The 16,980-nt window shown below is 40.8% G+C and overlaps 1 protein-coding gene across 1 annotated transcript in view; it reads right to left on the bottom strand.

Annotated features, from left to right (window-relative positions):
• The window catches only part of tmc3 (transmembrane channel like 3), a 42,943-nt gene that overhangs the window by 3,327 nt on the left and 22,636 nt on the right, over positions 1 to 16,980 (bottom strand). The window contains exons 15-20 of the mRNA XM_085409455.1: positions 10,831 to 10,898; positions 10,340 to 10,468; positions 6,850 to 6,960; positions 5,669 to 5,794; positions 5,416 to 5,494; positions 2,036 to 2,078 (exon numbers count right to left, since the gene is read on the bottom strand). Of these exons, the coding sequence (XP_085265581.1) occupies positions 2,036 to 2,078; positions 5,416 to 5,494; positions 5,669 to 5,794; positions 6,850 to 6,960; positions 10,340 to 10,468; positions 10,831 to 10,898 (556 nt within the window). The remainder of the gene's footprint in view (positions 1 to 2,035; positions 2,079 to 5,415; positions 5,495 to 5,668; positions 5,795 to 6,849; positions 6,961 to 10,339; positions 10,469 to 10,830; positions 10,899 to 16,980) is intronic.

Below are 16,980 nucleotides of genomic sequence, written 5' to 3'. Positions count from 1 at the left end.
GTCCAGCAGCGAGTCCATGGCGTAGAACAGCGGTGTCCAACTCCAGACCTCAAGGGCCGGTGTCCTGCAGGTTTTAGATGTGTCCTTAATCCAATGCAGCTGATTTGAATGGCTAAATTACCTCCTCAACATGTCTTTGGCTGTATCCCAATCCAGGGTCTGCAGCCTTAAAGGCCGCATTTTAAGGCCGATTACGTCACAGCAACGCGACGAAGGCTGTCCCAATTCAAAGGCTGCTCGAAATGCGGCCCTCAAATGCGTCCTTCATTTCACTGAATGTTAAGGATGTGGCGGTGCAGACTTTGTGGCCCAACATATCCCAGACTGCATAGCGCGGCGGTGTGTGTGGATAATTTTGCCAGAAAAAGAGGGCCGGCCGAAGAGTAAACTTTCAAAAGTAAGTACTGAATATTATGTCACTTATTTATGTGCGAGTGTTTAATAACGAAGAACATGAAAACATTACTGTTGGCCACATGTCGGCAAAGTTATGTGACATTAGTGACGTTTGGGCAGGGATAGCTCAGTAGGTAGAGTGGTGGCCCCATGATCGGAAGGTCGGGGGTTCGACTCCACTGAACGGCTACCCTGAGGTACCCCTGAGCAAGGTACCGTCCCTACACACTGCTCCCCGGGCGCTGCACTGGTGGCTGCCCACTGCTTCACTGGGTGAATGGGTTAAATGCAGAGGAACTATTTCCTTATGGGGACTAACACGCACACTTTACTTTACACTTTGTACTAACTTGGTTTTAAAGCCTTTACTTTAAAATAAACGCCGTTCAATAGCTGAGCTTAATCTCACAGAGAATGTGATGATTCTATGGATATTTAAAGTCAGCACTGAGACAAATTTAGTAATGCCAACATATTAAAAGAACAATATTTGTCTCTCATATATATAACACAGTTATATATACAGTGTCAAAGAAACCTGTCTTTGAGTGAAGATTTAAGGTGACAGGAAATATAAATGATATAAATAAATGCAGCTTGAATCTTTACTGAAGCTCAGTATTTGAAACAGAGTCATTCACTGCTGTGATAACTAATAATGATTAAGATAATAACTATCATATTGGCCATATTATATTTACATTACCAAAGTAAGATGACTTTAGTCTCATGAACAACATGAGCTAATTGTTATTTACTAGCTAATCTTAAAATGACTGTTCAGTACAAAAATGAAGCCCAACAATCATGTTTTACACTCGTGTGGTCTCAGCCTCAGATACTTATCACATCACACAAAGCTCATGTAGAAACAAATGAACAAAATATGTTCTACTCCGTTTCTGTCAAACAAAGCTGTATGAAACGTTTCCCGCTTTTAGTATAACGGTTGATAGGCAACCTGGGCAGCGCGAGGGAGGCTAGACCGTCCCATTTCACAAGCCTCTCACTTCCGGCCTTAGCGGTCTTTGAGTACGTGGCCCTTGAGGACCGTTAAGGCTGCAGACCCTGAATTGGGATACAGCCTTTAAGTTCTCCAGAGGTGATGAACTAATCCTTTGATTCGGGTGTGTTGACCCAGTATGAGATCTAAACCTGCAGGACACGGGTCCCTGAGGTCTGGAGTTGGACACCCCTGGCTTAGAAAAAAACAAAATGAAGACTTTGGACAGGCCTAGTTAAAGTGCTGACCTGAACATGACTGAGATGCTGTGGCATGACCTTAAAAAGACGGTTCATGTCGAAAACTCTCCAAAGTGTCTGAATTACAACGATTATGCAAAGATGAGGGGGCCAAAATTCCTCCACAGTGCTGTAAAAGACTCGTTGTCAGTTATGGCAAACATGTGATTGCTGCTGAGGGTGGCCCAACTCGTTATTAGGTTTAGGGGGTAATCACTTTTTCACACATTGGATTTTTTTCCCCTTAAAAATAAACACCTTTAGAAACTGTATTTTGTGTTTACTTGTGTTTTATTTTTAATATTTTTATTTGTTTTATGATCTGAAACATTTAAGGGTGACAAACATACAAAAAAAGGTCATCAATAAGGGGGCAAACATAGAAGACGAGAGATACCTGCAGCCATCTGGAAGACTTTCTTCTTGTCTTCAGTGCGCTCCTGAGAAGGTTTGAAAAAACACTGACTTCAGACGCACACCATTATACTATCATTATGTAATGGCCAGTTTAAGGCTGCACTATATATATGCAGTGACATGACAAAGTATTTGCTCCCTCCCTTCTTTTGCATATGTGTGAGACTTAAATGTTTTAGGTCAAACAAATTGTAATACTGACAACCTGAGTAAATACAAAACACAAATGCGTACAGACAGTATTTATGTTTACAAAATTAAAAATGATAAACATTTCCACTCCCCCTGTCTGTGGTCTTCATCCTTCTAGCTAAGGCCCTCTAACAGAGACCTGGGAGGTTGACGGTCCTTCACAATATCTTTGTTCCTTCCCAACTGAGGGTACTGCTCCTTGTGGCTGTTTATCTTGTAGTCAAATATCTCGCCAATGATATGTTTACTGCCTGAATTGACACCAAAAAAGCCTGAATGCTGCACACATCAGAATCAGAATCAGAAAGACTTTATTTATCCCCAAGGGGCAATTAAGAGGATACTTAATTATGGATACTAGGGTGCTTGGCACTTTAAAAGGCTAACAGTGTACTTAATGGGACTTTGGAAGACAAAGTCAAAGACAATCACAGAGGTCACCATCAAGTGTGGGCATACCAAGGTGATGCCCACTTCTGGATAGGCCTCAACCCTCTAAAGCAGTTTATCAGTAGGATTGGATAGGAATATATATTTAGGTCTGGAGTGACCATCAGCCATCTCCTGTACAAAGAAATTATGATGTACACCAGGAGATCCACTTCAGCATCTACTGTGAGGACATCGTGATTTTATTCGAACTGGATAAGTTTGGTTGAAAACAGAGGAAAGGTGATGCAGACTATTAAGCCAGAAAGGAGAATAGCAGATACAGTGGGGCAAAAAAGTATTTAGTCAGCCACCGACTGTGCAAGTTCCCCCACCTAAAATGATGACAGAGGTCAGTAATTTGCACCAGAGGTACACTTCAACTGTGAGAGACAGAATGTGAAAAAAAATCCATGAATCCACATGGTAGGATTTGTAAAGAATTTATTCGTAAATCAGGGTGGAAAATAAGTATTTGGTCAATAACAAAAATACAACTCAATACTTTGTAACATAACCTTTGTTGGCAATAACAGAGGTCAAACGTTTACTATAGGTCTTTACCAGGTTTGCACACACAGTAGCTGGTATTTTGGCCCATTCCTCCATGCAGATCTTCTCGAGAGCAGTGATGTTTTGGGGCTGTCGCCGAGCAACACGGACTTTCAACTCCCGCCACAGATTTTCTATGGGGTTGAGGTCTGGAGACTGGCTAGGCCACTCCAGGACTTTCAAATGCTTCTTACGGAGCCACTCCTTTGTTGCCCGGGCGGTGTGTTTTGGATCATTGTCATGTTGGAAGACCCAGCCTCGTTTCATCTTCAAAGTTCTCACTGATGGAAGGAGGTTTTGGCTCAAAATCTCACGATACATGGCCCCATTCATTCTGTCCTTAACACGGATCAGTCGTCCTGTCCCCTTGGCAGAAAAACAGCCCCATAGCATGATGTTTCCACCCCCATGCTTCACAGTAGGTATGGTGTTCTTGGGATGCAACTCAGTATTCTTCTTCCTCCAAACACGACGAGTTGAGTTTATACCAAAAAGTTCTACTTTGGTTTCGTCTGACCACATGACATTCTCCCAATCCTCTGCTGTATCATCCATGTGCTCTCTGGCAAACTTCAGACGGGCCTGGACATGCACTGGCTTCAGCAGCGGAACACGTCTGGCACTGCGGGATTTGATTCCCTGCCGTTGTAGTGTGTTACTGATGGTGACCTTTGTTACTTTGGTCCCAGCTCTCTGCAGGTCATTCACCAGGTCCCCCCGTGTGGTTCTGGGATCTTTGCTCACCGTTCTCATGATCATTTTGACCCCACGGGATGAGATCTTGCGTGGAGCCCCAGATCGAGGGAGATTATCAGTGGTCTTGTATGTCTTCCATTTTCTGATGATTGCTCCCACAGTTGATTTTTTCACACCAAGCTGCTTGCCTATTGTAGATTCACCCTTCCCAGTCTGGTGCAGGTCTACAATACTTTTCCTGGTGTCCTTCCAAAGCTCTTTGGTCTTGGCCATGGCGGAGTTTGGAGTCTGACTGTTTGAGGCTGTGGACAGGTGTCTTTTATACAGATGATGAGTTCAAACAGGTGCCATTCATACAGGTAACGAGTGGGGGACAGAAAAGCTTCTTACAGAAGACGTTACAGGTCTGTGAGAGCCAGAGATTTTCCTTGTTCGAGGTGACCAAATACTTATTTTCCACCCTGATTTACCAATAAATTCTTTACAAATCCTACCATGTGGATTCATGGATTTTTTTTTTCACATTCTGTCTCTCACAGTTGAAGTGTACCTCTGGTGCAAATTACTGACCTCTGTCATCATTTTAAGTGGGGGAACTTGCACAATCGGTGGCTGACTAAATACTTTTTTGCCCCACTGTACAAGTGCCTGGGTATCCCACAGGCCAGTGGGAACCATGATAAAGATGCAAAAAGGTCAGGCACAGCCAAATACCTCCAGAAGGTAAGATAGGTGCTGAGAAGGCAGCTAAACAGTAAGAATAGGATCCATGCCATCAGTAGAGATTCCCTACCAGTTATCTGAATAAAAAGCTAGCTAAAAGAGGAGACGGATGCCGCTAATGTGAAGATAGAAACATTCCTCATAATGTCCATCCAATCCACATGAAGTCCAGGACCTTGAGGCTCTATGAGCAGTAAAAAGAGCGAGTGAGGATTAGTGACTATCAAAGTCACCATCCAGGATATAGCATAGAACATATGCAAATAGATCAGGCCCATCAAGACAGACAGTGATGCAGAACAGGACCAGGAACCATTATAGATGACCAAGCTTATGCATGGGATGTACCTTTGAAAGGCGGAGGAAGTGGCTGACATGAACAAATCCCACAGTTGCTGGGAAAAGCTGGCTTAAAGGACAGCACAGAGGGATGGTGGTGGTAGATCCACAGGAAGAATCTACTACAGACAACAGGACCCAAGTTAGGGTCTGCAAAAGGTACTTGAGAGACAATCCAGCAGATAGTAGCTTCCAGCAGATCCCAGGCACAACATCAGATGTCTATGTCCAGAAGGACCCAGTCCCAGGAAAGATACCATATGTTTAAAATGCTATCTGGAAAATCATTTGTTCTGTTAAATAGCACTTGGGAAATTTTTGACAAAAACTTTAAATTTCATAGAGGGGCTAATAACTTTGTCCTCATCTGTAAATGCCTTTCTCGCTCTTATTTTTATGTGAAAAAATGCTGAAAGTGATTCAACTTACAGTCTGGAGCTGCATCCTTAGCTGGTTGTTGGTGAATTTGAGGGATCTGGCGATAGACTGGAGATAGTATATCAGCATGCTGAAACACAGTTGAACAATTCACAAGTCATGTAGGATACAGATGTTTGCGTATTTGCATATTGTGAGTGTATGTGTATATGTGTGTGTGAGAGAGAATTAGAGAGAAATTGTGAGTGAGAGAGCGCATGTATACGTGACAGATATATGCAATATGTGTCGTGTGCAGCCTCACAACAGCAGCAGCAGTGCTGGCAGTACGACGACAGGACTGGTGATGTAACTTATTACTTTACTGAACCACACCGGGAAGTCAGTGGCCACTGTCTCAGAGATGATGTCGTAAATCTTCTCTTGACCACTGAAACACAAATTTAAGCATTTTTCTTTGTCTGAACACTGAAACACAACCACACAAGAAGGGGAAAAACAAAAGAGCTGCTAACTTCCACATCGATGGAAGCAAAAATAATGCTGAATAAAATATATACAGCTGCATGACAACATATATTGCCATCCAGTTGACAACTTCAGGGAAGGCTTTGCTTATTTCAGCAAGACAGTCCAGAACATTCTGCATCCATTTCAATAGTATAGCTCCAAAAGGGACAACAATGGGCATCGCTTTCAAACTGCAGCAACTCGTTCCAACAAGGAGACACAACACAGAAGGAAATGGAGATGTTTCCTACTGTTTTAATGTGTATCTGGCAATGGAGTTTAATCAACATTTCATATGAATTGAATGATATTTTTCAATTTCAGTTATTTAATATGATCTTTCTGAAGTATTTAAATATAGTCTTTAAATGGTATGAAAATTACTACATTTTGATTTTATTTAAATACCCTACCAGCCTTTTTGGAAACAGGATTTGACTTTGTATACTATGCAAAGAAAGATCTTTTCCAAACTATGATGCTACGCTCGTAAATTAAAATATGTCCCGTTTCAAAACACACATAAATATGTATTGTGCAGGCTGAGGATGGAAGACACCAAAATTGGGAATTCTCTAAAATATGCATATATCCCTCATTGGTACATGTGGTAAAACATCCACTTCTGTCTTACATTCTCAGCACAGTAAATAAAAAAGGGAATCTGTTCATTAAAAACAAGAAACAGTCAGAGGCTTGCTTCCCTGAGCAGTATTTACTTTAGGGAAATAGTATTGTATTTTGCCTGCATTATCACTTTGACCTTTAGGTCAATTTATTGACCTTTGGGAGAGGTCAGAGGTGAAACGTGACACGATATTCAAAATCTTTATACAGTGCGTTCTACTGTATATGTTGACACCAAAATTCCAAGAGTCATAGTTTCCATAAAGTCTTTTGTCAGTTTCTCACCAATAAATTGTTAAGTTGACCTTGAAGGTCTCGATGGATGTAAGATAAATTTTAATTCCTTACCTGAAAGGTCCGCAGTGTTGTGATGGTCTGTATCTCACTATAGCAAAGATGGTGGGCAGCATACACAAAAACAGCATGAAAAGCAGCATAGCCAGGTAGAAGTTGTTTGACCTAAAAAAGCAACGTGAGAACATGGATGTGTTGATATGATTCATTTTTACATTACTGTCTTTCCTTCATGCTCCTGAGCAGTTCAGTAGAAAATTACAATTCATGTGAATCAACTTAGCAGAAGTATCCCAGAGTATATCTGCAAATATGCTCTAAACAGTTTGTCATCTTCAAAAGGTGAACATTTTTTTCTTTGTTTTTTCTGTGTATCTGACCACATATCTGTAACATCTAACTGAAAATTGACAAAGTAACTAGATTAAGTGTTGTGACTATTCTACTTGCCAAAATACACTGCTCAATAAATAAATAAACTAAGGAAGATTTTTCATCAAAGTATAGCATCGAGTCACTTGAACTTCTGGGATCTTAATCTGATCAGCTAAGTAGCAGTGGGCGTTATTACAGGAGAGCTGACAGGGCTGTAAAAGGTCCCGACCTATCAGCAGAGCTAGAATCTGTTCCTTTGTGCAACGAGTAACAGGATAAGCACTGTTCCCTTTTTGAGCAATAAAGATCATAGAAAAAAATATTCTGACAAATCTTGAACGAATGGTGAATCATGAGTGGCTGCTAAGTCCAAATAATACTCAGGCAGTGTTTACTCATGACAGGATCATTTCTTAAAACACACCAAATAGTGTGTGGTGCTTAAATCTAACTAGCAAGTGAGACTGTCTAAATTTTTTCATGTCTTGACTTTGACTGGCCTCTCTAAAGTCTTCTTTTTTATAGTCATTCAGAGGTGGACTTGCTGGTGTATTTCGGATCATTGTCCAACTGCAGAACTGAAGTGTGCTTCAGCTGGCGGTCAAAAAGAGATGGCCAGATATTCTCCTGCAGGAAGTTTGGTAGACAGCAGAATTCATGTATGTTTGGATTTGTTCCCCCTTAATAATAAACACCTTCATTCAGAAGCTGCATTTTGTGTTTACTTGTGTTATCTTTGTCTAATATTTAAATTTGTTTGATGATCTGAAAAATTTAAATGTGACAGATACAAAATATAGTGTCGCGAAATCAATCAATGCAGAGCAGTGTCACAAACCACGGAGGCCCCAGAAAAGTGGAATCAAACGATGAGTTTATTAACAGCCCGGAGAAAACATCAACATATGTCTTCTGACCAAAATACATGTTGTGGATACTTATAAAGCAGTGGGGTACAAGGCCCCCCATGGCGTCAATGACAGATTAAAATAGGTTCCAGACATTAGTCACAGTTAATCGTACATCTTTAATAGCTATAAGCAGACATAGAACTTCTCTTTTCTATAACACCTTCCATACAAGGTAATAAACTTCAAGCCCTCAGGGTCTCTGAGGCTAATTATTGACTCTGGTCGTCTGTTACCAAGTAGAGTAAAATATAGTAAGACACCAAATGAGTTAAGGCCTCAGGCCGGACACATTCCTAGATTATATGTATTATATGTACTGTAAGCATGCATTGCAGCTATCCTTCTATGTTCTAGTTTCCCTCAGCATGGATCACCTGGACAGTCACACCAGTGAAGCTTAAGACCCTTAATGAACCGAACATCAACTCAAAATAAGCTCAGATATGCAATGTGTATAAAATACTTCTAACCGTACTTGTAATAAAAGTTAACATAATGGAAGGATCCTCAAATGGACATCTTCAATAAACAGCTGTAATGCAGTATCAATACTGTGAGAAATATTATTACATGAAATAATGCTGTAAAGAATGTTATTAATGCAGGTATAATGATGCAGATTATATGGCAGCAATAAAAGAATTTCTGTATCTCCACAATAGGAAATCAGGAAGTGGACAAAAACGTTTTCACACCACTGTATTTTCCTTTTACACAGTGAACTGTCGATGCTATCGATATGCACATGTGTCTTGTGTGATTTTCCACCACATCTGGGAGTGGCTGATAAGGACTGAAAGAGGCAATCACAGCTTTTTTTTTAAAAACTTAAATCAGAGTAGCCTGACTGAGTATATGTGTGTATAAATGCTGCAGCAAGAGTCCTGACAGGGACTAGAAAGAGAGAGCAGATTTCTCCTGTTTTGGCTTCCTGTTAAATCCACAATTCAAAATCCTGCTCCTCACATACAAGGTCTTAAATAATCAGGCCCCATCTTATCTTAATGACCTTGTAGTACCATATCACCCTATTAGAGCGCTCCGCTCTCGCTCTGCAGGCCTACTTGTTGTTCCTAGAGTATTTAAAAGTAGAATGGGAGGCAGAGCCTTCAGTTTTCAGGCCCCTCTTCTGTGGAACCAGCTTCCAGTTTGGATTCAGGAGACAGACACTATCTCTACTTTCAAGATTAGACTTCAAACTTTCCTTTTTGCTAAAGCATATAGTTAGGGCTGGACCAGGTGACCCTGAATCCTCCCTTAGTTATGCTGCAATAGACGTAGGCTGCCGGGGGATTCCCATGATGCACTGAGTATTTCCTTTTCTCACTCACTATGTGTTCACAGACCTCTCTGCATTGAATCATACTTGTTATTAACCTCTGTCTCTCTTCCACAGCATGTCTTTATCCTGTCTTCCTTCTCTCACCCCAACCAGTCGCAGCAGATGGCCCCGCCCCTCCCTGAGCCTGGTTCTGCCGGAGGTTTCTTCCTGTTAAACAGGAGTTTTTCCTTCCCACTGTTGCCAAAGTGCTGCTCATAGGGGGTCATATGATTGTTGGGTTTTTCTCTGTATCTATGAAGCGCCTTGAGGCGACTTATGTTGTGATTTGGCGCTATATAAATAAAATTGAATTGAATTGAATTGAATTATACGTAAGTTGCTGCACAGGCTGATAAGTGAACAGCCTTAAGAAAAATACCCCCTTTGCTGACAATATACTGTACAAGCCTTTGGTGGCAACTTTAAATCTTTGTCAAACTGCAAAGAGCCAAGGATGTAATATAAGAGAATGTCTGGACAAAGACATTCTTGGTGTTTTGATGGTGGTTATGAAAAGTGCTGGGCTGCACCTCCCACTGACCTTGATTTCTCCATAGCGTTTGCACCATTTATGCCTTTTTGCAGCATTTTTAATGGATTTTGTTTTAACAAATTGTGCTGTAAGGAAAAGACAGTCCAAAAGGTTTGTGCTTCAGTTTTGGTGAGTGAAAATTTAATATGTAATTAGTCCATTATTCAGTAGCATCACAGCATTAAACCTGTGCAGATAAGATTACCTGAATTTACCTTTACTTTCATCCAGATGTGGGAAATTCTGTGTTCAAAATGCCAACACGGTGGTAGAAAAAACACTAATATTTAGGCCAAATAAAAGTCATCAAATGATTTTTTTTAACTATACTGGAAATTTGGGTATGTTTCATCTGTGTGTGTGTGTGTGTGTGTGTGTGCGTGTGTGTGCGTGTGCGCATCTAACCTGGATGCTCGAAAGACCTGCTGATGGGGAACATTACAGGTAAGTACAGCCCAGCTCCTCAGATACATCAGACCAATCAGCTTCAGCACATTAAAGGCAGGAAGACAGGGAGAAAAAAATGCCCCCATCCTGAAGGAAAGAAAGAGATAGACCAGCCACACACACACACACACACACACACACACACACACACACACACACACACACACACACACACACACACACACACACACACACACAGGCAATAAGGTCACACTTCATATAAAAGATATGACATTCAGTGGCTCATGATTTCACTTCATTACATTTATTGCTGCAAGGAGACGTTTCTGAAATTAGATGAGAAAATACAATCAAGAGGTGTAGTGGAAAGATTACAGAGAGCTACAGTCCGTTAAACAGGGTAATGGAGACCTGTCAGCACCAGTCAGGCCATTAGCTCTGAAATAGGTCCTGTGGTTCTGGAATTGTAAAATGTTTTTCAGACTTACCAGATCATTCCTTGGTTATAAATTAGATGCAAGACATTCTCGGCTATTTTGAATTCTCCATATTCAGGCTGAAAACAGACAAAACAAAAGTAATCACTGCAACAATCCTGAGTCAGACAAGAGTCTCTCAGGGTCTTTATTGTCTTTTCATGACATGCCAAATGTTTTCAGTTACTGCAAAGGTCTGGTTTGCAGGGATGCCCGGTCATTACCAGGACTCCTGTGCTATGAAGACATACTCTTGTAAAAGATACAGCATTAGCATTGTCTTAGGTTAAAATTTGCAAGGTCTTCCCTGAAAACGACATCTGGATCAAATCATATATTGCTCTAAAATATGCATATAGACCTTTGAGCTTTCATGGTGGTTTTGTAAGCACCAACACAGTATGACAAATCCAGCTTTTGAACCTGAACCAGCTTCCCATCCCTACTGGGTAGTGACCAAAGGAATAATACTGCAGATATAAGCGGCAGAAATGAGCTTTCTCTGAAGATTGAATGGCCTCTCTCTTTGAGATAGGGTGAAGAAGTCGGCCATTTGGGAAGGGCTCAGAGTAGAACCACTGCTCCTCCACATTGAAAGGAGCCGGTTCAGGTGGTTCAGGCATCTGACCAGGATGCTTCCTGGGTGGAGTGTTCCAGGCATGTCCCACTGAGAGGAGGCCCCAGGACACCCTGGAGAGATCATATCTCTCACTCGGTCTGGGAATGCCTTGCTGTTCCTCCATACATGCTAGAGGAGGTGACTGGGGACAGGGAATTCTCAGCTTCTCTACTGAGGCTTAAGAAAACGTGGGATAGATTTAATCAGAGGTGGGACCAAGTCATTGTTTTGCAAGTCTCAAGTAAGTCTCAAGTCTTTATCCTCAAGTCTCAAGTCAAGTCTCAAGTAATGTCAGGCAAGTCAGAGTCAAGTCTCAAGTCACTGGTGTAAAAGTCCGAGTCAAGTCACAAGTCTGAAACTTTGAATTTCAAGTCCTTTCGAGTCTTTAAAAAAAACGAAAAAAGCATGTTGCAGTTATGCTAAATGTAAATATTAGACCATGTAATTTTAAAATCTGTGTTTTTCTCAACACATACAAAATGGTGAACTTAGAAAATATACACAAATTGTGAAATTGCACCTCTTTAAAATGCAGCTCAATTAAACCTAGCTCCAAGAATAATTTTCACCGACAGTTCTGAGATAAGCTGCATGTTATTCTTGGATGCGGTTGTAGGACCAGCTTTAAAATCGCATGACAAAAATATCATACACATTAAAAAAAACTGCATCACCAACGTAGCCTGGACAACATTTGCTAGTTAGATGAAGTCAGCTATCTCATCGTAGCATATTTATATGCATATTTATAATTATACGGTTCTTGTGAGCGCATACACTCATGAAGTTTAGTAACTTCAGGACACTGCAACAAGCCCAGGTACAGTTTACCGACGGATGGGTGCAGGACCTTGAAATGCACGTGTAGAACGAAAGACCATCGTACGTATCATAAGTTTACCAGTCTCACAAATTGTCGTCATAAATACACATTCGTTAACCGTTTATTAATAGGACCTTTGAGCTCAACGGTAATTAATTAGTAGTGGAAATAATTTCTGGTTCATCACAGAAATGTAGCAGTGACAATAATACTGTATGCTGTAATCGTACTGGACAATTAGTGATACAAAAAACCTGTTTTATCCTGTGAATAAAAGTATATGTTTTTGTCAATGTACCATAATAACAGAAGCGAAACGCAATATTGTGTCAGGACAATTCACTATTTATGCACAATAAACAAAGGAGCATAGCGCGACAATTTCTGTTCAGCGCCAGACTTGCTTGTAACCTATATCACCAATTATGTTATGAAAATGACGCATTAACTACAACAGCAGACTGACCTTCGTGTAAATGCTTGGAGCAGACTAACCTGTGAGCTGGAGAGTTCTGGGACGTTATAATTTGTCTTTGAATGGCTGCAATCCAGGCCATCCGTCGCGTCTTTGTTACTTCGGAAACATGGCTCGAACAATTTCTCTTCAACGACGTAATCCGATAACAACCGATCTCTTTACCCGTCGGCTTCCCGTGGCTGTCATGCGACCGGCTATTGCAGTTAATAATACAACAGCTTCTTGACATTTTTTGTGTTTCTTTTTATCGCTGTGTGACTGATTTCAATTAAAAGCCTGCGTGCGCTAGTACCGCTTGCCACGAGTTCCCAGAATCCTTTGTGGTTCTACCCCAGAATGACATCACATTTTCAATCTCTATATAATATGCATGTTACATTTTATATTTGGGGTAAAATATCAAGTCTTTTCAAGTAAACCGGTTCAAGTCCAATTCAAGTCCCAGGTCATTGGTGTAAAAGTCCAAGTCAAGTCACAAGTCTTAGAACATTTTTTCAAGTCAAGTCTAAAGTCATAAAATTAATGACTCGAGTCTGACTCGAGTCCAAGTCATGTGACTCGAGTCCACACCTCTGGATTTAATGATAGTTTTTTCCTCTCAAACCACTTTTATTTTTAACATTTTTACTATATTTTATCATAGCAATCATATTCAGCATTTCCATTAGATTTCCCCCAATATCAAAAATATTTGTGTTATCAGCAAAAATGTGTATTTTTAATAGATCACATACCCTTCAAATGTCATTTATTTAAATAGTGAATAGTTTTGGATCCGGGACAGAACTCTGGATAACATCCAAACATGAGGAGTATTACTCTCCCATCTCACAAATTGTTTCCTGCTGGTCAAATAATTTTTCACGCAATGTAGTACAACCCCTCTGATTAAATATCGTTCCAGTTTATTAATTAATATTTCATAATCACTTGCATCAAATATTGTAAGATTTAGGAATACTCCGGCTGCATGTCGTTTCTACTGTGTAGCATTTATACCCTCCCAAAAAGACAAAAAACAAACTAAAAACCAGCAACAAGCAATTTAAACACAAACAATCACAAAGAAAGCCTGATGCTTAGCCTCATCCACCCCAGCTGTCAAACTCAGAAACCAGTCTTACTTGTTATCATCTATACACCTGGGCCTTACACAGAGTTCTGATTTCTCAGACTTTGTATCTGATTTAGTTCTCAGCTCAGATAAAATAATTATTGTGGGTGATTTTAACATCCATGTAGATGCTAAAAATGACAGCCTCAACATGGCATTTAATCTGTTATTAGACTCAATTGGTTTCTCTCAAAATGTAAAAGAACCCACCCACCACTTTAATCACACTCTAGATCTTGTTTTAACATATGGCATAGAAACTGAACATTTAACAGTGTTTCCTGAAAACCCTCTCCTGTCTGATCATTTCCTGATAACATTTACATTTACAATAATTGATTACACAGCGGTGGAGAGTAGACTTTATCAAAGTAGATGTCTTTCTGAAAGTGCTGTAACTAAGTTTAAGAATATAATCCACCCACTGTTATCATCTTCAATGCCCTGTACCAACACAGAGCAGAGCAGCTATCTGAACGCTACCCCAACAGAGGTCGATTATCTTGTTAATAATTTCACCTCCTCACTACGTACGACTCTGGATACTGTAGTTCCTGTGAAAACTAAGGTCTCTAATCAGAAGTACCTGACTCCGCGGTATAATTCTCAAACACGTAGCCTAAAGCAGATGACTCGTAAGCTGGAGAGGAAATGGCGTGTCACAAATCTAGAGGATCATCATTTAGCCTGAAGAAATAGTTTGCTGCTTTATAAGAAAGCCCTCCGCAAAGCCAGAACATCTTACTATTCATCACTGATTGAGGTAAATAAGAACAACCCCAGGTTTCTCTTCAGCACTGTAGCCAGGCTGACAAACAGTCAGAGCTCTGTTGAGCCAACCATCCCTTTAACGTTAACTAGTAATGACTTCATGAACTTCTTCACAAATAAAATTTTAATCATTAGAGAAAAAATTACCAGTAATCATCCCACAGATGTAATATTATCTACAGCTACTCTTAGTACCATTGATGTTAAGTTAGACTCTTTTTCTCCAATTGATCTTTCTGAGTTAACTTCAATAATTACTTCCTCCAAACCATCAACGTGTCTTTTAGACCCCATTCCTACAAAACTGCTCAAAGAAGTCCTGCCATTAATTAATGCTTCGATCTTAAATATGATCAACCTATCTCTAATGATCAGCTATGTACCACAGGCCTTCAAGCTGGCTGTAGTTAAACCTTTACTCAAAAAGCATCTCTAGACCCAGCAGTCTTAGCTAATTATAGGCCAATCTCCAACCTTCCTTTATATCAAACATCCTTGAAAGAGTAGTTGTCAAACAGCTAACAGATCATCTGCAGAGGAATGGCTTATTGAAGAGTTTCAGTCAGGTTTCAGAGCTCATCACAGCACAGAAACAGCTTTAGTGAAGGTTACAAATGATCTTCTTATGGCCTCTGACAGTGGACTCATCTCTGTGCTTGTCCTGCTAGACCTCAGTGCAGCGTTCGATACTGTCGACCATAATATCCTATTAGAGCGATTAGAACATGCTGTAGGTATTACAGGTACTGCACTGCAGTGGTTTGTATCATATCTATCTAATAGACTCCAGTTTGTGCATGTAAATGGAGAGTCCTCTTCACACACTGAGGTTAATTATGGAGTTCCACAGGGTTCAGTGCTAGGACCAATTCTGTTTACATTATACATGCTTCCCTTAGGCAGCATCATCAGAAGACATAGCATACATTTACACTGCTATTCAGATGACACCCAGCTCTATCTGTCCATGAAGCCAGATAACACACACCAATGAGTTAAACTGCAGGAATGTCTTAAAGACATAAAGACCTGGATGGCCGCTAACTTTCTGCTTCTTAATTCAGATAAAACTGAGATTATTGTACTCGGCCCTGAAAATCTTAGAAATATGGTATCTAACCAGATTCTTAGTCTGGATGGCATTACCTTGGCCTCCAGTAACACTGTGAGGAACCTTGGAGTCATGTTTGACCAGGACATGTCCTTCAACGCACATATTAAACAAATATGTAAGACTGCGTTCTTCCATTTGTGCAACATCTCTAAAATTAGAAATATCCTGTCTCAGAGTGACGCTGAAAAAGTAGTTCATGCATTTATTACTTCCAGGCTGGACGACTGTAATTCATTATTATCAGGAAGTCCAAAAAACTCCCTGAAAAGCCTTCAGCTAATCCAAAATGCTGCACCAAGAGTCCTGACAGGGACTAGAAAGAGAGAGCATATTTCTCCTGTTTTGGCTTCCTGTTAAATCCAGAATTCAAAATCCTGCTCCTCACATACAAGGTCTTAAATAATCAGGCCCCATCTTATCTTAATGACCTTGTAGTACCATATCACCCTATTAGAGCACTTTGCTCTCGCTCTGCAGGCCTACTTGTTGTTCCTAGAGTATTTAAAAGTAGAATGGGAGGCAGAGCCTTCAGTTTTCAGGCCCCTCTTCTGTGGAACCAGCTTCCAGTTTGGATTCAGGAGACAGACACTATCTCTACTTTCAAGATTAGGCTTCAAACTTTCCTTTTTGCTAAAGCATATAGTTAGGGCTGGACCAGGTGACCCTGAATCCTCCCTTAGTTATGCTGCAATAGACGTAGGCTGCTGGGGGATTCCCATGATGCATTGAGTTTTTCCTTTCCAGTCACCTTTCTCACTCACTATGTATTAATAGACCTCTCTGCATTGAATCATACTTGTTATTAACCTCTGTCTCTCTTCCACAGCATGTCTTTATCCTGTCTTCCTTCTCTCACCCAGGGGCGACTGTGGCTCAGGGGGTTGGGAATTGCATCTGTAACCGGAAGGTCGCCGGTTCGATCCCCGGGCTCTCTGTCCTTTACCCTACCGCCTACTGGTGATGGCCAGAGGGGCCGATGGTGCGATATGGCAGCCTCGCTTCTGTCAGTCTGCCCCAGGGCAGCTGTGGCTACAACTGTAGCTGCCTCCACCAGTGTGTGGATGTGAGAGTGACTGAATAGTGGCATTGTAAAGTGCTTTGGGTGCCTTGAAAAGCGCTATATAAATCCAATCCATTATTATTATCACCCCAACCAATCACAGCAGATGGCCCCGCCCCTCCCTGAGCCTGGTTCTGCCGGAGGTTTCTTCCTGTTAAAAGGGAGTTTTTCCTTCCCACTGTT

Source organism: Rhamphochromis longiceps, linkage group LG1, assembly GCF_057381845.1.
Source record: "Rhamphochromis longiceps isolate RC_006_pf linkage group LG1, R_longiceps_female_GT1.1, whole genome shotgun sequence".
Lineage (NCBI taxonomy): Eukaryota > Metazoa > Chordata > Actinopteri > Cichliformes > Cichlidae > Rhamphochromis > Rhamphochromis longiceps.
Note: the sequence above shows the minus strand (reverse complement) of the source record. Positions and strands in the feature narration are given on the sequence as shown.